Source organism: Macrobrachium rosenbergii, chromosome 35 (assembly GCF_040412425.1).
Source record: "Macrobrachium rosenbergii isolate ZJJX-2024 chromosome 35, ASM4041242v1, whole genome shotgun sequence".
Taxonomy (NCBI): Eukaryota; Metazoa; Arthropoda; class Malacostraca; order Decapoda; family Palaemonidae; genus Macrobrachium; species Macrobrachium rosenbergii.
The window spans coordinates 848,504-870,112 of record NC_089775.1 but is presented as its reverse complement, the minus strand read 5'-3'; the positions used below and the strand labels follow the sequence as shown (position 1 = coordinate 870,112).

At 36.9% G+C, this 21,609-nt stretch overlaps 1 protein-coding gene and 1 long non-coding RNA gene across 2 annotated transcripts in view; one reads left to right on the top strand and one right to left on the bottom strand.

Moving 5' to 3' along the window:
- The first annotated feature begins 511 nt into the window (after positions 1-511).
- Positions 512-19,679, top strand: LOC136856286 (ketosamine-3-kinase-like). Its single transcript, XM_067133997.1, has 8 exons — positions 512-629; positions 1,876-2,039; positions 3,324-3,508; positions 4,754-4,919; positions 10,281-10,331; positions 12,956-13,097; positions 14,919-15,093; positions 16,508-19,679. The coding sequence occupies exons 2-8, from the start codon at positions 1,887-1,889 to the stop codon at positions 16,569-16,571; spliced, it is 936 nt and encodes a 311-aa protein (XP_066990098.1). The 5' UTR covers positions 512-629; positions 1,876-1,886; the 3' UTR covers positions 16,572-19,679.
- LOC136856287 (uncharacterized) overlaps positions 16,508-21,609 on the bottom strand; it is a 13,922-nt gene continuing 8,820 nt past the window's right edge. The window contains exon 3 of the long non-coding RNA XR_010858301.1: positions 16,508-16,619. This is a non-coding gene — a long non-coding RNA (uncharacterized lncRNA). The remainder of the gene's footprint in view (positions 16,620-21,609) is intronic.

The window sequence follows — 21,609 nt, the reverse complement described above, 5'->3', positions numbered from 1 at the left end:
TATTGTCCATTTATAAACCACCTATACGACGTAAGAGCCTTGAAATCATCCCCCAAAACAAACTTCGCCTGAAAATCAAATTTGTTACCCAACTTAGACGTAACGTTTTAAACAGATTTTTTAGTTAAATAAAAGCATAAATGATCAAATATTTATAAACCACTTAAAGTGAAAACCTAGAACCATCACTTTAGAAACTTGGTTTAAATAAAAGCATACATGATTATAGTCCATTTATAAACCACCTAAACGACATAAATAAACCACAAAACAACATCCCAAAACCGTCCCAAATCCCCAAAAACCAAACTTGGTGCCAAATTTAGACGTAACTTAAACAGCTTTTGTTGAAGTTACATACTAACATTTCAACGTTTTAAAGCGATATATATACTTTAGACCCCTTAAATAAAAGCATAAATGATCCCATTCCATTTACAAACCACCTAAACGACGTAAAACCCTCAAAACCATCCCAAATCCCCCCAAAAACCAAACTAGGTCCCAACCTCAGCCCCAAAATCTCGCCCCGAAACCGAAGAGGAAGTTTTGTCAACAAACTGCGTCTTCTCCTCAGCTCGGATACCCCGACCATACCCTATTTATCGCCCCCTAACTCCACAAAACAAGTATGTCACGTGCCCAGCTATTCAGAAATAAGCTTTGGTGAATTATTCTGATATATATTGAAAGAAAAAGTGAGGAAATATCCTTTAATTAGAGATTAATTAACGATTAATTTTTGTGTCACCGGCGACGCCTATGTTAATTAATGTCCGGTTAATTCTCGTCGGATTCGACGAAAATTCCCGGAATTTATTGAATGACGGCTTTAAAATTCTATATATATGTATATTTAATTTTTTTTAACCTTTTTCATCTACTTAATGCCCTAACCTACCCTAACGGGGTCGTGACCTAACCTGACCTAGGGCACCGTGGGGTAAGGCAGGGGGTCGTACCCATGATCCAGGGGGGGTCTTAGACCCCCATAACGACCTTCAAACGGAAGCTAAGTCAATAATTTCCGTTATTTAGTGTTACATGGAGGGGTCCAGGGTAGGGGGAATGCCCCCCCTCCTCCAGAAAGGTCAGGGCACTGCCCCCTAAGTGAGGGTCGGGAAGTGAGGTCTGGTTAGGTCAGAACGTGGCATTCTGGGAAAGGTTGGGTTTGTTTTCGTGTCCTGCGGCCGTTTCCGTCGGTTTCGCTCGCCCCCCTTAGGGCCGCGCTGCGACCTTATTCCCCCAAATCTAAGACGCACGAAATGGCCGTCAATCGACTCTTGCCGATATCGAATCGTTGTGTCGACAAGGAATTAAATTTTCTAGGCTAGTCGGCTCGAACCGAACTTCTTTAGACGTTCGACGGCTTTTGCCGTGATTTTATGGCAAATATTCACTAAGGTTTATTTAATTTCCTATTGCCACCTTATTTTTTCTCATTTACTGGCTGCCATTTATAAACTCCCATGTTTTATCTCAAGACATCCTGTTATAGGTAAAGATATGACAAATAATTTCAAAGCAATTATAAAATAATGCATTTTAATGAACGTTTGTTCCGACAGGTTTGTATCCTGAGAGAAATACAAGTTCCTTTGAATTTGATATTTCCTTAAAATTATGGGAAATAAATGTTTTTTTCATCTTAGAGCAATTCCATTGCTTGTTTAAGTAGTATTCAGTGATGAATACGCATAAAGTAAAGGAGAGGTTTGTGTTTATGAAATCAAAATCATAGAATTTTTATTTATTTACAATGTTGAGATGCATTATGTATTATACATATACCTGTTTCATAAAAGTACAGATATTATATGCATTGGATAACATAGATTATTATGTAATGTGCTGAAAAGACTTCTGAAATTTCAGGACCTTTCACCATGACGTCTGAAATGTACAAAGCCATACACGAAGCGCTTGGAACGACGCGTTTCATCGCCACTGGTCAGATGGGCGGTGGATGCATCAACGAAGGCGAAGTTTACGAGGTGGATAACGGAAAGGTTTATTTAAAGAGAAGTTCAAAGGAAAAGGTATTCAACTTCAGACATATTGTTAACATGTAAGGTATTTCATCATCCTTTCCATTGGTTTCTGTATGTCCCATATCTCTGTGTTTCTGGCCCCCGCTCTCTCCTTTTCATTTCTCTTCCAAATCGTTTCAGTCGTCGAGATCTCATCAACATATTTATGCATTGTTTTTCTGAATCTACATGTTTTTGTGATCCGTGAATGTTTAGTAAGTAAACAGTCTTATGGGTTGCTTCTGTAAGATTTTTTGTATAAACAGAATTGAATTAATGTCAATGAATTTACAGATAACTTAGTCTCAAAGCAAAATTATTCTTTATCCAGTTGATGTAACAGCTTCATTAACACCATTTCATCAACTACTTATGTCTTGAACTTTAAGCTTTAGACGTTCTTGCAGTTTTCTAATCTGTGTTGGCAGACTGAGTCATAGAATGCTCCCCATTTGCTTGTGGTGACATTATAGGTATGTGCGCTATGTTGTACTCCATGAACCAGCATTTAGTACTGGAGTAATATCACCAACCATTTGTACATACTTTTATTCTCAATAAACTGTTTAAGCAGACCAGTGATTCTCATTGGTAAACTGTTACAATTCGCTTGAAAAATTTGTTCCTAATAGATAAATGAAAATTGGAATGCTAGGTGAAAAAAGTCCAAATGGAATAGATAAGAAGTAAGAGGCTAATTGCAGTTCAGATGCAGGCGGAAGGGATATTGCAAAGAAAAATTGAATAGCTCTCATTATCTCACCACGTAGCCGAACACTGTTATTGCGTATCGGTGTGGACAAGCAAGCGTTGCAACACTGGATGCATGGCGTATCTGTATGGAATAACAATCATTGCATAATTAGCCATTTGTTGGTTTCTTTTAAGCACATCAGAAGAACAATCAAGGACGCTGGTATGCAACAAGTGGATACCAGCTCATACAGACACTGGAATGTTTTATGCATTTATGCTGTGAAATCGTGGTCTGTCATTGAGGTAGCGTTAGTATCATTATACTGTGAACTAGTAATCTACTAGTGAGGTAGCATTTGCATTATTAAACACCAGATATGTGTTCTGTATATCAGATATTACTTATTAGAAACTGTCTTTGTGGAAACTTTGAATTCTGATACTTGCATCTTCCAGTATTTTGAATCCTAGTTGCATCTTGCAGTTTTTGACTCCATCACTTCTGTAACTGTAACTGAAATACTTTAATGGAATTTCTATGTTTTCACATCTTGCTAATTTCACTGGCAGTTTAAACATGTAATTCATTTCCGTCAGGCAAGGGACATGTTCGACGGAGAGTTTGAAAGTCTGAAGGCCATGAAGGCGACAGGAACGGTAAAAGTCCCTACTCCGCACATAGTCGTAGACAACCCCACCGGTGGAGCGGTGCTGTGCATGGAATACCTAGACATGCGCAGTTTGAATCGTCATTCTGGAAGCCTCGGTAAACAGCTGGCAGAGTGAGTACTCACAACTTAATTATCCTCTAATGATTAAAACATTCTGTGCTGTATAATTCTTGAAACCTGATGATAATGTTTTGATGCTTGGAAATATCAAGAAGGCAGTAGGTACGGTAATTGTTAATTTCAAGTTACAGATTGATAGGACATTCGTTTTCATTGAGCTGTATGAACCCTTTTTAGATTCGTAATATATATTTTTCCACAGAAACAAATTAATGCCTTACTCCTGATGCAGATTTGAGGAAACATTCTACCTGTAAATGGGAGTTTGGTGTCTGAGTTTAAGAGTGTGTACTGTTTAGTAATGCACAGCTGAAACAAACTTTGGGGGATGTAATTGTGTTTATGAATGAGGAAGACTAAAGGGTCAGCTTAAGATAGTGTATCTCTCTCGTGCTGTAATCTGTTGCAGCTTTCATGAATTGTTCACTGACTAATTTCTCTACAGTGTAGAATAACATCTGTCCTCATCACTCTTTTCAGTTACAAGAATTGCCTGTGAATGGTTTGCGTGTCATTGACAAGAATTTTGTGCATTGCAGGGATACAAAAAATTTAAGATTCAGTTTCATAAATACAAACCTCATACCTTACTTGGAGTTCACCTCTGCCAGGCACCTCCAGTTGGTTTCTTCCCCGTAGCTGGTTCAGTTTGCTGAAGACACAAGATGGATTCTGTTTTGAACTGTTTTTCGCAGTAACATTTAACTAAAATCAATGCAATAGCTTTATTCTCAAGCCCACTTAGTTGTCTAAACTCTCCAACTTTTGCCTGACCTCGTTCTCTGTATGTGCAGTTGCAAATCTTGACCATATCTAGCAGAGTCTAACTGTTGCAATGAAATTTTTAAAAAGCATTTCTAACTATTTTGTTGCAAGACCATCAGTCAAGTCGAGGGGTATTTAAGCCATTAATTTGTATATTTCTGTAGAGAATTCTACAAGATTCAGTTCCAGCAAAGGTCTTTTGTTAAACGTCGAAGCTTTTATTTAGATAAATCTATTTTTGTTAGCAGTATTCAACTATATTGCTGCTAAGTTATAAAATATTTATGTCAGCATGAAGCAAAATGTATATTTTTCAAGACGGCAAAAAGTTTGAGTTATCGAAAGGTTATAGGGCATCTAAGTCATTTTTTAAAGCACCTAATTCGAGTTATAATTTTTTTGACTAATAATACATGTTCTGGAACCAATTACCAACCTTATGCAAAGTACAGTATACCTATATCCCCTTAGGCTTCATCTATACAACATCGAAGAGGGGAAGAAGGCGGAATCGAACGGCAGCTTTGTTGGCCAGGGGGAGAAGGAGTGCCAACAGTACACATCGCAATTTGGCTTCCACATCACCACGTGCTGTGGCTACATCCCTCAAGACAACAGCTGGTGCGATGATTGGATTGTAAGTTGTCGTATTTTGGCTCCTCCCTGTTCAGGTTTTCGTACGTTACAGGTTGTAATTCGCGATAGCAGTCCAGTGTGCATTTGCTTTGGCACTGAAAACCCACCAGTTTATGACTGTCTTAAGATGTACCAGCTTCTTTTCCAGATACACTGAAATGAAGACCTGTTTATTTTGCGTCCCAGAACTTGACCAGTTCTTAAATTTCTTTAATTGCTGAACTGTTCATTGTATCCTTTCTTATTCTGAACAGTAATTTTGTCCACCTAATTAGTTAGGAATTGGTCCTGTTTATACCTTTATACGAGTTTCGCACGATGTTGAGATTGTTATGCTCTCGGATTCCTCAGCGGTTCGATAATCTCTCGGACAGAGGAGTTTCTGGTTTTCCTTATTGGGAGTAATTCACTGAGTTTTGGTCCGTGATACTGTAATAGTTTCATACAGGATTTATGATTTTCTTAAAGAAGAGTTTTCAGATGTGCTTAGTCCTTGTTCTGTTGTGATTGCGTTACGATATGGTATCGGTTTTGAGAACACTAAACTTTTCATGTACACATTCTTGTTTTTTTAACACGTTGACTGCGATTGGCAATGCTGTGAAACGGCCCAATGGGCGTTCTCTTTAAACCCTCATAAAATCAGTAACCAGCTAGCTATTGACGTGAGAGTTGTTATGGTGTATCCCTAAGGTTGGTCAGCCAGTGTAAAAGCGTGACTTTATGTGTACACTTCACCTGACATAACAAAAGTCTTAATTACAGGCGTTGTGTACCTAATATGGACATAATAGATGTGGTCATATGGCTCATTCGCCCAAAACTATTAGAGACAGTTCTGCTGGCGTTGTGTGCCAAATATGGTCACAATGTGGATGTTCAATTATGGTGCATATCGCTCAGACTGATCTAGGAATTACCGATGCAACGCTGGCTCATACTCAGTTGACTCTAAAAGGCACACATCGCCTGAATGATTGCACACGTTACTGTTTTATATGTACCACGTGGTCAACCGAAAAATGTGTAGAATTTCAATATATTGTTATTTTATAACAGATTTATTAGCCATTTGGTGTTTTGCAGACACACATGCACACACACGCACATTATGTACATGCACACACACACATAAATATATATATATATATATATATATATATATATATATATATATATATATATATATATATATATATATATATATATATATATATATATATATATATATATATATATATATATATATATATATATATATATATATATATATATATATATATATATATATATATATATATATATATATATATATATATATATATATATATATATATATATATATATATATATATATATATATATATATATATATATATATATATATATATATATATATATATATATATATATATATTATATATATATATATATAAAACCTTTTTGTATGTTTTCATGTGTACATGAAATTTGTAGTACACACACATGTTCATATAGGAATATATATAAACATGAATATAATACATATAAGATGCACATACATGTTACAGACAGACACACATTAGGAAACATATACAGGCTGTATATTTGGCAATATGAATTTGTATTTTGCATAAATAAAAGTATTTATATACAAGTAAATTATTTAGGTCTTCTGCAGTTCTTATTCATGTACTGTATCTGCCCATCTGTATACAGTAGCCCATTTTTCTGTAGTCCATATATATATATATATATATATATATATATATATATATATATATATATATATATATATATATATATACATACATACATACATACATACTTGCATTACATACACACATACATATATAGACTGATATACAAATTACCCATTGTCCCAATATGATGAAAAGTTAATTTGTTTTTCTTATGTAGAAGCAAAACAGAAAGAATATTAATTTATACTTGTACTCTAAATACTACATGATTTCCTTCATCATACAAAATATAAATGGATATTTTTCACCAAGAAAAGGACACTATTAATTTTTTCAGAAGTAAAATGTTTACCAAACTGATTTATTTTTCTACTGAATTTATATAATATAATCTACGGTTAAAAGGATAGCATTTTTGTTGATCTAATGATAATGTTTTTCTATTTTTTACTGAAAGAAAGAAAGAATTAAAAAAATATATGCCCCTTTTGCCAGCATATGAAGATTACTTTCAGGTGTCTAGTTAATGTTCTAGTTTAATTTAATTAATTTCAATATATTACAATAATATTTTGGTATAAAAAGCCCAATTTGATTAAATTTTGGATACTTGAAAAAATGCATGTGTACCACATAGGGTACACATCGCTCATTCAGAGAGTCCCCTGTTATATGGAGCACATAGCAGTCAACGTGTTAACTGACTGACAACCAAGAGTTGTTGATGGTTTTTGTGAGTGTAGACCTACTTTGATTGGTCTTCCACAGGGTAGTGTTCTGGGATCTATGTTGTTTTTTGTTTATACTAGATATATAATTACAGGCAGTCCTCGGTTTACAATGGGGGATCCGTTCTGACGCAGCGTCGTAAGCCAAAAATCGTCCTAACACAAAATATAGTTGAAAATTATAAGAAAACCTCACTTTTAATCATTTGGGTGTCTTGTAAACGACGTAAGCTGCATTTTTATTGAGTTTTTCATCAAAAAACCTTTAAATTTTGACCATTCTGCCCTTTTTGGAGCCATATTCTTCCATCAGATTGATGTCGTTTACGCCGTGAACCTGGAACATGCATTGTAACCCAGGAAATAATTTTTGATGAATATATTTTAAGAGCGGCGTAACCTCGGCACATCGTAAATCAAGCCCATCGTCACCCAGGGTCTGCCTGTCCTGATGATGTTACCTTTGCCTTTTCTCAGAACTTCAAAAAAAAAATCAGCTAATGCTGGCTAAAAGTTGGGCATTGTTCATACTGGTTCCTATACCTACAGAAATGAATTTAATGTATTAATTCCAAGTCCTTTGGATGTTTTGCTGTACAGCACAGTTTTTGTGATATTGGTCCTCTGTTGGGATGTCAGTAGGTTTGTAGAGTCTTTTATTTTGTTTGGTATGATTGCTGAAAGCGTTGGTTTTCTTGTAGCAGGGAATGTCCCGTAGCACCTTCGACGCTTTTGCCCCGTGGATGGGAAAGTGTTACTTGCTATGTAGGTACCAGAATCCATATTCTGCCCAGGTGGCATGTTTTCATAATGCCTAGTACAAAAAATACATCATTCCCTCTGCTGCAAAACTATTTTCATGGCAGTACGGTAGTTGTTGGTGCTCAAGAGAGGGCCAAGTTCTTCCCAGCACGGGGTAATGCCACTGTAGATGTTTAGGTTCTAAGCAGCGTTCCTTCAGTCCCTAGCCGCGACCTCTGTTGTTTCTTTAGCTTTACAGCACCTCTGTTCATATTCTCCTTCTTCCATCTTACTTCCCACCCTCTCCCAACGTCTGTTTCAACTTTATTTTTAGCGCTGAGTGACCTCAAGGTCCCGGTGCTTGTTCTTAGGCCTAAATTTTATATTCTAATTCCAGTTCCCAGTTCTTCTGTAACAGGCCAGGCATGGCTGTCGTAGCCTTTCTAACTTATATGTTGACCTGTTTTTGTTGATTTGATGTTATTTTCGTATTTGCTTGTGTCCTATTTTCTCTTAATATCATTCTAGGCTTGTGTCCTGCACATTTTTGTTCGTTAATTTGAACATTCTCAGAATTTATCGTAAATAAACAGATTTTTATATGGGTCAAAACTTGAATAAGGTGCACCAATGTAGTTGAAGTGGTATAAGAGTATCGTAAACTCACACACTAAATGTTCATTCCTTCAAGAAGAAGTACTTCAGTATCACAAGTGTAGTCGAAGAAGAACCTTTCTAGGCCTACAGAAGGAAAAGGACTTACTGTATTACATTATGTTTTGCACATTCCTTCCATGATATTTTTATAAACGCTTGTTATTTAAAATGTTTATTATGCTGTGCAATATTACATTTGTTGGATTAACTCTGATATTCCAGCGATGTCGTGAAGATGCCATCCCTTGAGGCCATGATGTCGAATGATATCTGCAGAAAAACCATTTTTTGATAGTGGGTAGGATAGGGATGACATCTTGAGTATTGGAGGATGATTTAACTTTGTCTCTTATGCAATTAGGGGCTGTTCAGTGAGAATTTTCATTTTTGAACATTAGAGGCTTAATCCCTCCTGGGCCTCGCAAGGCTCATAGAGCTGAACTCCGGTTTCTTAGGCCGACAGCCAGTGGGGGAGAAGTCCTGTTCCCTAAGACATGTGGCCAGTGTGTCGCTAGGCCCACAGTTTAACTCCCCCAGCCCTGAGGGTCTGGTTAAACAAATCATTTATTTCTTCTCACTGACCCTCTCAAGTTTTCAGACCTCTAGGTTGGCAGGCTACTGGGTTTATGCAATGGCACCATCCCTAAGCCACCGGTGAGCGGCGGGATTTGAACTCCAGTCCTCTCGACTGGTAGGCAAGAACCTTACCACTGTGCCACAGTGGCAACTTATTGTCATTATTACAAGTCTGAAACAGAGAATCACAGCACTGTGTGCCATTTTTCCTTTTTTATTTGCATTAAACTAGAATAAATAACAATGATATATATGTATCATTGGAAAAAACGTGTATCGTTTATTTTCGTGGTAAAAAAAGATTTTGTAAAAATTGTTATGTTGTTTAATAATTCAGTATGAAAATTAACTTTCAAATTTGTTTTTAGTTTAAAGATACTTATGTAAAGTACAATTATTTGCCTTCAAATTGACACTAAAACCAGTATTTTATCATGATAAAAAAATTTACAGCAACCAATTAAAGAAAAGTATATGTAAGCTCAAAATCCCAAAGCCAGAATGGAGTGTGTTTTTCCATTAACAAGTTTTGGAACCCAAGTTCCAGAGAGTTCGATAAAACTATTATTTTATTTTACGTTGAATTTTTGTGTGTTTTTCCAGCAACAGGTTATGGACCCCAAGTTTCAAAGGGTTCAATAAAACTATTATTTTATTTTACGTTGAATTTTTGTGTGTTTTCCCAGCAACAAGTTATGGACCCCAAGTTTCAAAGAGTTCGATAAAATATATTTTATTTATACTGAATTTTGTGTGTTTCCAGCAACAAGTTATGGACCCCAAGTTTCAAAGAGTTTGATAAAATATATTTTATTTATACTGAATTTTGTGTGTTTTTCCAGCAACAAGTTATGGAACCCAAGTTCCAGAGAGTTAGATAAAAACAGTATTTTACTTTATACTGAATTAAAATGGCTACATTTCACAACAAAATACAATACCCTGTTTCACATGAAGATTCTTCTTCTCTCTCCGCAGGATTTTTACGCCAGGAAGCTCCAGCAGCAGTTGACGCTGGTTGAGAAAGACGTAAGTACGTCGTACCAAGGTGCTTTGTGGCTGGTACAGTTCGACAGTTAGTTTAGTATTTTACTTACATTTTTATCTATTTATGTTCATTTATCTGTTGCGTCTTTTGAATGAACACCTTAATATTCTTTGGAAGCTTGAATTTCAGGTCAGTGGCCCCTGTATACTTGTTCCGTACGAATAAGGTTCATCCTCTGAATAATAATAATAATAATAGTTATCTTAATGTACTGAAAACATTTAAAGCATTTTTACTCTTATATTAGTATCGTAATGTTTGATTAACTGCTCAAGTTACGGAGTGTGAGAACAACAAAAATATGCTACAGTTTATTCTGCAACAGTCAACTTCGATTGCAAGCTTGAAGCTTATAGGAAGCACCTCTCAGTTTGGGACCTATGAGGTCATTCAGGGATGAAAGGAAAATCGAGAGCAAAGGTTAGAAAGGTGTAACGGGAGGAAAACCTCAAAGCACTTGCACTAAGAAACAATTGTTAGAGAGTTTGGAAAGTAGAATGGAAGAAAGAGACTATGAACAGAGGTACAGTAAAAGGAATGAAAGGGGTTGCAGCTTGGGGCCGAAGGGACGCTCTAGAGAACCTTAAACAATGCCTACAGTTTAGGTATCTGGTAAGCTAATATTTTACTCAAATATTTTTATTACTACTATTATTATTATTTCAGAAAGATCTCATAACTGGACCTTTCAGAACCAAAGAATCGCTGGTTAATTTGATTTGCTTGTCGCGTGAGCGACATCTTTCTAAAATGCCATACGTGTCGTTTTGTCATTCATTATCGACAAGCCGTACCTGTTTGTTACAGGTTTTTGTATAAATAATTCCTAACGTTTTGAACCACACACTATCCTGTGCTCACCTCACTTCAGTGGTAGGATTGAGACCTGGAATCCATACATCAATATGGCAGACATACACACACACACATACATACACACAAACACATGTATGAAAAAGAGGACTGGCCATTATGAGAATTTATCAGGTCAAGAGTTTGCTCTTACCAAGGTCATCGAATAGCTCTACTTATTTTTCATTGCTCTCACGTAAAAAAAAAGTTATCATTTGTGAATGGTGAAGGCATTACATTACAGTGTTAGGTTATATGTGACAAGAATTCAGAAGTTTCTTATGCGTCTATGTTTTTTCAGGACTCATTAGCTGTCAGCTTGGTGCATATCGTTGCAAAGTACCAGTATTAGTCCTATCTTTCCATGCCATGAACTCTTTAGCCTACTTTGTACTTTTGTGGATGTATGTCCAGTTCTGCATCTCCCAGAACAACCTTTTCCACCACAGTTAACACTCGTTCTAGACGGTAGCCTGAGTCCTCAGCCAACTTCTTCAGTTATACTGGAAACCTGGTAGTGTTGTCATCGTTGGCAGACACCAGTTCTTGTTTAATTTCACATTTTTGAGCACCTAACTATTACAGAACCCACAGAGTCATCTTTTACATCTTGTAAACGGTTTCAAGTTACTCAGTCTACTCAATGACTTTTGAAAGTCATCTTAAGGGCTTGGTATTCTCTGACGCACTTTGTCGCTGTTCAAGAGCGCGATATTTAAAATCTCTTCTCTCCCCAGTAAACACTTAATACAGACACTTGAGAACACAGAAGGCACGCTCTTAGAGAACACTGAATTTGAAGGATAAGGTAGAGGGAACGTACCCCAAATATTAGGATAAAATGAAGAAAACCAGGCTGTTACTTTTTCATTCAGAGTATTCGAAGACAGTTCACACCTTTCAGGAGACGGTACACGTGGCCTGTAAAGAAAATGAATTAGCTAGTACATCGTAAAATATTTAACACAGCAATTTTGGCATAGCTAAATCTTGTTATGTTAGCCGTGCTGAAGTTAGCCCAGCAGAATGCTGTACTGGAAATGGACAGGCATATAGGAGTGTACTTTTCAGTGTACTGAAGTTACCTGTATTCTATTTTGCTGGGTTATTTTCATAGCACGAAGGACAAGCTTTGGCAGCGATCACATTTGTAAAATCGATGACGGGAGCATTTAGCATCAGTTTATAGGAAACTGACCACATGTTGATGTATTTATATTTTGTGAATAAGGTGTTTGTACCCAGAATCTATAGATAACTCAAATTTAACATGAATGAAGAAATTGTTTTACAATTAAAAGGGTTTGAATAAACAAGGCTTGAATGTAAAACAGCTAAATTACTCAGATGGTCCTAATGTACGCTACACCACAAAGTTGAAAAGTAATCACTGTGCGGGAAAGCCTTCCTTATTAGGAGTCCTCTCTTTTGAAAAGCAAAACTTCATTTGGTTAAACAGATTAGTAATTATCTTCTCTGGTATCATCGTAGACTAGCAGTGAAAGGTATTTGAAAGACAAGTTTGAAGGCGAATGAGAATAATCGAGAGAGTTTTCAAGATTGTTAGACAAAGTGTACCTTCAGAAATCCCAGGGATTAATGGGAGTGTATATTTCATTTTAGAAACTACTCGATGTACCAGTCACATATATTCAGAAATTGAGATGAATAACTCCTGCAAAATACATGTGTATTTAAAGTTAAATTGTACTTATTGTAATCCCTGAAACATTGTTTCCTGCGTCTATTCCAGTATGGGGACAGAGAGGCTCGAGAACTCTGGTCCAAGCTTCAGCTGAAACTCCCCGAGTACTTCAACGACATCGAAGTGAAGCCATCGCTCCTCCACGGCGACTTGTGGAGTGGCAACGCCGCAGAGATTGCGGATTGTCCAGGTGACGTATCAGTTTTAGCGTACCCTGCGTGCGCCTGTTACTTTTAAAGTGGCTTCGGTTTTCTCTCGAGGATTTCTGAGTGGATTCCATGAGAATGTTTGTATCCTGTGCCTTCGGTCCCCAGCTGTAACCCGTTCATTCCTTTTACTGTAAATCCGTTCATGTTCTCTTTCTTCCATCTTACTGTCCACCCTCTCCCAACAACTGATCCACAGTGCAACTGCGAGGTTCCCTCCTGTTACGCCTTTCAAACTACTGTCAGTTTCCACTTCAGCTCTGAATGACCTCATAGGTCCCAGTGCCTGGCCTTTGGCCTAAATATTTCATTCCATGGGAATGTCTCAAGATTCTCACTTAGTGCCGTAAGCGAGAAGAATTCACTCTAGTGGTTTTGAAGAAAGCTGTGGGTGTAAAAACGTTGGTACAACGTACAAACCTCATATTTTAGTTAGTCATTCTGCTTGAAACAGGACTCAAATATCAGAGGGCACATATTAGCAGGCATAAGTAATGGCTGTGATAATATTGTGTAGGAACCGTGTATTTGGAACCCTTTTCCGAAGAAGGAAGAATGATAGGAAACGTAAATTTCAAGACACTGTCGTTGACATCTGTGGAAACAATGTTGTTGCTAGTCAGTACCGTAGTCAGGGAGCCTAACATTCATAAACTGTGCAGTAGTTATACAGATGTATACATGGCTGTTGCAAGTATCCTTTTTACATGAAATGTAGTATCAGATCATCCCTTACGACAATATTAATCACTAACAGCTGAACAGAAAAGTATAAAATATATTACTGCTTTCTTCAGGAAGAATTCAAAACAGCACGTTAATTTCAGATTCAGATACCCATCAGGAATAAACATCTTGGTGTGAATACCCACTAAATTGTAAAGGTATTCAAGAGCAAACTTCTACTGGGCAAAACCGTTTCGACTGTAGAATACCTCACGCTTTGCTAATCTTTCCGTATCCGTTTTGGTATGTTCTGTGATTTAGCTTCGTCCTCATATCTCGTAATGTTTGCTTGATATTTCACTTCAATTTTCGTTTGAAATGTTCAAGGTAAACATTTATAATGCATTTTTAACATGATTATGAATCCTGTCATAATGTATAGTTGGTTTTTGCAATTCAGTACTTGGTTATAAGCCATCCTTGGCTAAGCTATTTGGACTTAGCCTATTACAGGCTAGTCTAATATGGACTTAGCCTACTCTACACTAGGCTATACAGGCTTAGCCTGGTCAAAGCTAGTCTGTTTTCAGGCCTACCCCAGGCTAGCCAATTTTCAGCGAGCCAAATCAGTTAGCAAACACAGATAGGTTCACCTCTCAGCCCATAGGTCCAGATTAGCGAGGGGTAGAGCACAGTCGACTCCCGCCTGTTCGGCTCCAGATTCGCGGATACAACGATTCGTGGATTTTTCTATGGAACCTATATACACATTATTTGCAGAAAATTTACCTATTTATAATATTTTTCACAGAAATATTCACTAATCACTATTTTCATATCATTTTCATGACTAAATGCACTTTTTTGTGATAAAACTATTAAAATAGTCGGGTATAAGCATTTTTAGATGGTTTTTTTTGTGTTTGAACTATCAAAATGGGCAGTTATAAGCATTTTTAGAGGGTGTTTTAAGTATTCGCGGATTTGAGCTATCAGGGGCGGGTTGTGGGACACACCCCCCATGAATACCGGGGGTTGAATGTATGTTCCTTTTGTACGAGAACTTTCAGATGTGCCCCTGTAATACACTGTTAATCAACAAATTCCAGATTAATAATATTTCACAACTCGCATTCCAGTGATATTCGATCCAGCGTCTTTCTACGGACACCACGAGTTCGACCTCGCCATTGCTGGCATGTTCGGAGGCTTCAGCCGGAGATTCTGGGACGAGTACCACAAAGTTATCCCGAAGGCTCCCGGCTGGAATGACAGGCATAAATTGTATCAGCTGTTCCATAACCTTAATCATTGGTAAGGAAGCTTCAACTATTTATGCTCATGATTTCAATCAGATATTTAACTGGGACGCTACAGAGGTTTTATAATTTACTTCCAAGTTTTTTTTAATCTGATCTTATGTAATAAATCGTTGTCACAGGTAATCTAACACTATTATTTGCATGTTCCAAACAATATGTTCATCAAATGTTGTACAGAATACTTCAGATTGATTCCCTGTTCTGAAAAGAATGAAAAGCCTTAATCTTTTATATGGATCTTCAGTAAAATCTGGTCTAATCGTTGGCACTTTGTAACAAGGTAGTTAGCTAGTTTCATGTGAGGGTAGTTTTCTAACTGGCAGCCCATATGTGAATGGTGGGAAGAGGGAAGCCTACTTACTCTACTAACAAAGTCACTTTTTCTCTGGCGGCTTCGTCATCGTGGCTGTTGTTGAAGATTTTTAAAAATATTTCTTAATGACTGGCTTGTTCATTTGCTTTTGATTATGGTTACGACTGCAGTAAAAATGATGGTGCCTGATGATTGCCGTCCCGGCAGAAACGATCGGCGGAGATGTCCAGGGCACGAAAGTGTGTGTGCAAGACATATGTTCTCCAGTAGCACTGACCTTCATTCTTGTTCTTTCTCCAGTGGTCAGGAATGTATGCTGTCTGTGAATTGTTCTGAGCGTCTCCTGTGGTCACCTGACCACTGGAAGAAGTTAAATCGGTTCTTCCTGCCCGTACCCTGATCTCATTTTCCCCTAGCTCATTTTAAGCACTGGATGGCAATGTATGTGGACCCTTTCTGTGGAACCTCAGTTGATGCTTTTCCCATAAGCCTCCAACTTCCAAAATAGGTCCCTGCCTGTCCTGTATCTGCAGTGATTTCCAAGGTATCGGCAGAAGAGAGCTACTGAATGTCGTAAGCAGTAAAGATCATCTCTCAGCTGCTCATTCCTGCGTAGTCAGTTACCGTGGCTTTATTCCAAGTGTCACTGAGGTTGGACCTTTGGCTCGCCATGATGTCTGACTGAGTTATCCCTTGAGTTTCAGTTTGCTGAGGCTTAAGACGATATCTTAAGGATTTTTGCCGTAAGGATTCAAGAATAACTGTCTCTTAGCTAACCTGCACATCCCAAGCGATTAGGAAAATGAGAGGTTTGTACTTACAAAACATGGAAATTAGTACAAATGTTATATTTCTAAATGATTGCTCATTAGGTATTAACTAGTCAAGATGTACTCTATTCATGTCAGCGTACTGTCTGTCAATTTATTTATGTGTTCTTGAACTAAATTATGAGAAAAGTGTTTCTATTTGTCACCACCTGATACAAAGAACATTTCTTATCAGGTACCTCACTCTGGTAAAGTTGCAAAATGTTAGTTACAAAATTTTATCACTTTAGTTGGCAAAACTACCAAAGGTATTTCTCTTCCAGGAATCATTTTGGAACGGGGTATCGCAGCGGCAGTCTGCAGTTGATGCGAACTCTCTCCAAGTAGGCTGCACTGAGAATGGGTCCTTGCAGGAATTGAAGCAGCCCACAAAATCTGCAAAGAAGCAATGTTGTACAACCTGAAGATGAGAAGACTAAAGAATCAAGTTTCAGTTTCTGAATGCTAACACGAATATAAATTTGGGACCGAGAGAGGATTAAGCTTGGAATAAATTTATAGGACTGCTTAGCATTAACTTGAGCCCTGTATGGCTACGATTTTAAAATGTTCGACTGCCTTTCCACAAAGTGCAGTAATTTAGTCAGACCATAGTCTACACAATACTTGAATCTACTGAATATTTAAAAAGGTTACTTAGGAAAGCATTTACTTATACCTGTGACTGTCTCCTAATATACTCTTTTGAGTACTGTTCATACTCTATATCAAACTTGTAAGTATTTTCGGTAAGAATAATCTTGAACATTTTGCATGAACCAACGTAATGACTTGAATACAAATGAAGAAGGCCCATTGAAAGCTGTAAACCTACGTCTAGCCAACAGGCAGTTTCAAAGGACCTACGATAAGAGGAGAAGAGCCAGGAAGTATTGGGTAGTCTAGTTTAAATAATAACTTTTCTGAAAACTACCAACTTTTAAGAACGCAACTTTCACCATACATTCCACTCTGCTGTGACTGTGACGTTATCGTTACTCGAACTGTTTTAAGAAGTAAGGGTCATCCACTACATATCATGAAGAAATATTAGATAAAAATGTAGTTTTATGAACTATTGTTTCCAGTATGTGTAACTGCATTGAAAGCATGCCTGTATTTGTAGGTAGTACACAGGACTCACAAATTCAAAAGCAGTCCAGTTAGAATTTTATCTGTTTGGCTTGCGAAGAAATGGGAAACATTACGTCAAGACTGATCACTTGTTGGGGGTCGTCATTTAACGGCACTTTTGAAAGAGCTTCTTTCAGATAGGGAATAAGCTTTTTAAACTGAGTATTTTATCATTCTTCGATGGCTAGACGTGCAGCATTGAGTCTCTTTCAAAGGTATATAGTTTCTCGCTTGAAGACTGATATAACCGCAGTGTTATGGTTAAATGTACTGTAACTTTGAGTCGCTGGGTCCTATGTTCAGAGGGTAAGCACACCCAAATCCAGAGAATGAACTTACGAGTTGCAATTATCAAATGGAACAATGGATTCGATAGCATCATCTGCTTAAAAATGTAGCTTGCAATGCATCGAGGAATTGGTGGTGTCACTCCACGATTCTGAAAGTGGTCCAAGTATGTAAGGTTTACTTAGCTCTTTACAAATGTGGCTAAATTGTGATAATGTGCTTTTCTCATCTCTGTTACAGATACTTCCCTACCTGTTACCGTGTGTCCACATTTCCGTAGGGGGGTGTTAGTGCGCGTGCCTTCGGCCCCTAGCTGCGCCCCTTTTGTTCATTTTACTGCACCTCCTTTCATATTCTCTTCCAGCTTACTTTCCACCCTCTCTTAACAATTGATTCATAGTGCAACTGCGAGGTTTTCTTCCCATTGCACCTTTGCCCTAAATTCTATATTCAATTCAATTCATATGTCCAAATGATTAAAAAATTGCAATGTAGAAAATATATACTGTATGTTAGCCTTAAAGATTCTTAATGTCCCCCCCTCAAAAAGGGGTTGCATTTGCCCAGGCCCCAATATATTAACTCACTTTCTCTATTAAAACTTAAGAGGTAAAGAAACAATCTACTTTATTATACATTTGGCTGAAGTCTACGTCAGATTTTGTGTACAATATTTCTGTATTATATAACGCTACTATCTTTGGTTACCAATTACTTAAGAATGATAGAAGTTTTAAGAAAATGTTCTACGTAGAGTTCTGTGATTGAGAATAGGTTTTAAAAGTTTAAAGTTTGTAAAAACAGGAAGGGAATCCAATTAGTTAAATGGAACTTTGTTTTAATAGACAGCAAAACATTCATGAAGGTTTGTTAGAACTGTGATAAGGTAGACTTAAGTTTAGACAGCAGATATTACTATTAAGTTAAAGTAGGTTTATAAAAATCTTCGTAATATTGAAGACTGTATGAAATATATAAAAAAAACCTGCCTAAAATAAATTTACTATGTTAACCTAAAGTAACACTCAAACATTCTTAAGCTACCATAAATTCTGAATGGTGTTTCAGTTAGATTCCCAGCATATCATCGCATGAATCGTGTCCTGTTTGTGATAAGCCTTGTCACTTGCTTGATTTTATTTCTGTAATGATATTCTGCATCCTGTTATGCCTGTAACAAACCTTATTACGTTTTATTCCTGTAACTGCGATATGCTGTATTTTTAGCAGAAGACAGATGATTCTATGTAAACACACAATTAAAACCAAAACAGTAATGTGTGTAGATGACATACACATATTCTAAGGTCCAACAATCCTTCAAATGTAAAATAGGCCTTCCTAGGCCCCCCTGTGCTTACCCTTCACGGCCAATACTGTCGACACCGTTGAACGCGAATACAAAATTAGTTTTCGTAAAGGCTAATCATTAATGTTAGTACCTAACTTGCTTGTGATATTTTGGTATAGATAAAGAAACACTGTGATAATATAATTCTGGACTGCCTGAGGTGTTAAACACAAAACACTATTTGGGAAGTATTTTCTATGAGTTTCCCCTGTCCTATTGCATACTTGCTTTAAACGATGTATCGGGTATGTGACCATGTTTATCCTATATGTTAAGCTTTCCTAACACTGTATTGCATTTCAGAGTAGTTACGTTCCTTGGTAGGTACCCTTCTTCAACTTGCAACCGTAACAAATATTGAAAATGTAGCTTCAGTACATCAAAGTACACTTCGACTCCATCAGTATTTTGAAGGCAGCTGCTGAAACTGTACAGAACTTCCAAGAGTATTTTAAGTTTTATATGATGCTCTAAAAATTAAGTGTATGTTAGCAGTAAGATTGTAAGTACTCCATAGTTCTCGCAAACCTAAAAGGACTTGGAGTTTCCATTAATTCTATGCGAAGTTTTGACGGCTTATAACTTTTTTTTTGAACCATGATGTTATACACGATGAAAATATAGGCTAGCATGACTGTAGTGTCGGTGATGTGCAGTATTAAATAAATAAATGGTTACAAAACTATGTATGATAGTTTTAAAGTTCCACTCTGAACTGTGAGTCCAAAAAATGTATCGTGTATATGACTTTCTCCAAATTCCTAAGGGTTAGGGGTACCAGCCCGGTGACTTTGAAAACTTGCAAACTTCTTTATTCTATATGTTGCCATTTGACCAGCCCATAGCATAGGTTAGGTTAGATTAGGTTTCCAGCAATTCTGTGACATTGCCAGCGAATTGAACGTGGACCAACTCAGATCAGATTGGAAATTGTTCCGTAGATATCAGTACAGTTGTGTGGTATAAAGACTCTTGTAAATTTTTGTTTACATACCCAAGTGCATAAATGTTTATTGTAAAATACTGTAGGCTTGAATTTACAATACATGTGTGTCAGTAAAGTGTAAAACAGCCAATATATGTACCAAACATTTCTAGAACTTACGCCTGTCTGAATATTACACGAACAGCCATACTTACAAATCGTGTTCATTGTTACCTAGCTGTAGGTGACAAAAATTCTGAAAGTGATATAAATAACTCTTAAGACCAAATTTGTTTTGTATATAACTGCTGCATAACTTTCCCTAAGATTATGATATAGGTTAAAGTTTTAAATATAATAATTACTAATGTTAAAATGAAGATGTACCCAAAAAAAAAAAGTTAAAAATGTCCCATAAATGAGGCAAAGACCTCGAATATCTCATGTTCCCTCAAATGGGCTTAGCACTGTAAGGTTAGCAATGCGCAATCTCTGCATTTTGCTTTTGATTGATACCATATCCTGTCAAAAATTCCTCTTCCATTTTGCTGTAAACATTGAAAATCGGTTAATGATATCAGAAATACTGTAATAATATATCACCAAACATTAGATTATGCAAAGATCAGAATATGTCTTCAATCATTTTGACAGTAACCTGGCATAAGTTTATAATTCGCTGTTTAAGAAGTTAAAATTAACTTTGTACAGTTTGTGTGTGTTTGTGTGAGAGAAAGAGAGAGAGAGAGAGAGAAATCAGAATTTTCTTTAATGAAGAAAAAATATTTGTCAGAAACTTGGTCCGTTTGTTCATTTCTAAACGATTACTGATACTTTAAATGTTAAATAAAAGCGAATTCCGAATTAGGACACACATAAATAATAATAATAATAATAATAATAATAATAATAATAATAATAATAACAATAATAATAATAATAATAATTGTTCTTCCAGCCACTTTCTTTTAAGAAATGCTCACCCCATCACGCCCCTTGCAAACAGACTTAAGCAGTTTGTGTTCAAACCCATTTTTTCATTAAACTTCCTCCACAAAAGGGTTGTTTTTGGCAATGGCCCCCCCTTTCCTGGGTCCTATTTACGAGTCCCAACCAGATGCAAGGACGTCTGGGGACTTCAGTTAAGGATAATGACTATCTATTGTCCTACAGAAGTCCTGAGGATATGCAGGAATTATTATTATTATTATTATTATTATTATTATTATTATTATTATTATTATTATTATTATTATTTGAGCTCGAGGCTTCACAAGTCATGTGGACTGACTGGCTTGCCTGTTGGGTGAGATAATGGCGTTGCAAACGTAATGGTCAAGGGGAAACTATTAAAAAGTATGGGAATGTGGTTTCTTCTTGTCAATATGGACCCTAGCCTTGAAATAGGGGCTTGTAAGTGTGGTAAGGTCAAGTTTGGGGGAGGAGAGAGAGAGAGAGAGAGAGAGAGAGAGAGAGAGAGAGAGAGAGAGAGAGAGAGAGAGAGAGAGAGAGAGAGGGTTGAATCAAACCAAAGAGAGCAATGGCCAGTAATCTTATCATCTGTGTTGTGTCTAAGTTCATATGTCCCCAAGTTCACCATCTCTCTCTCTCTCCTCCATCTCTCTCTCTCTCTCTCTCTCTCTCTCTCTCACTCAACATGATCCTAGCTTTGTACACCACGGCCTCAA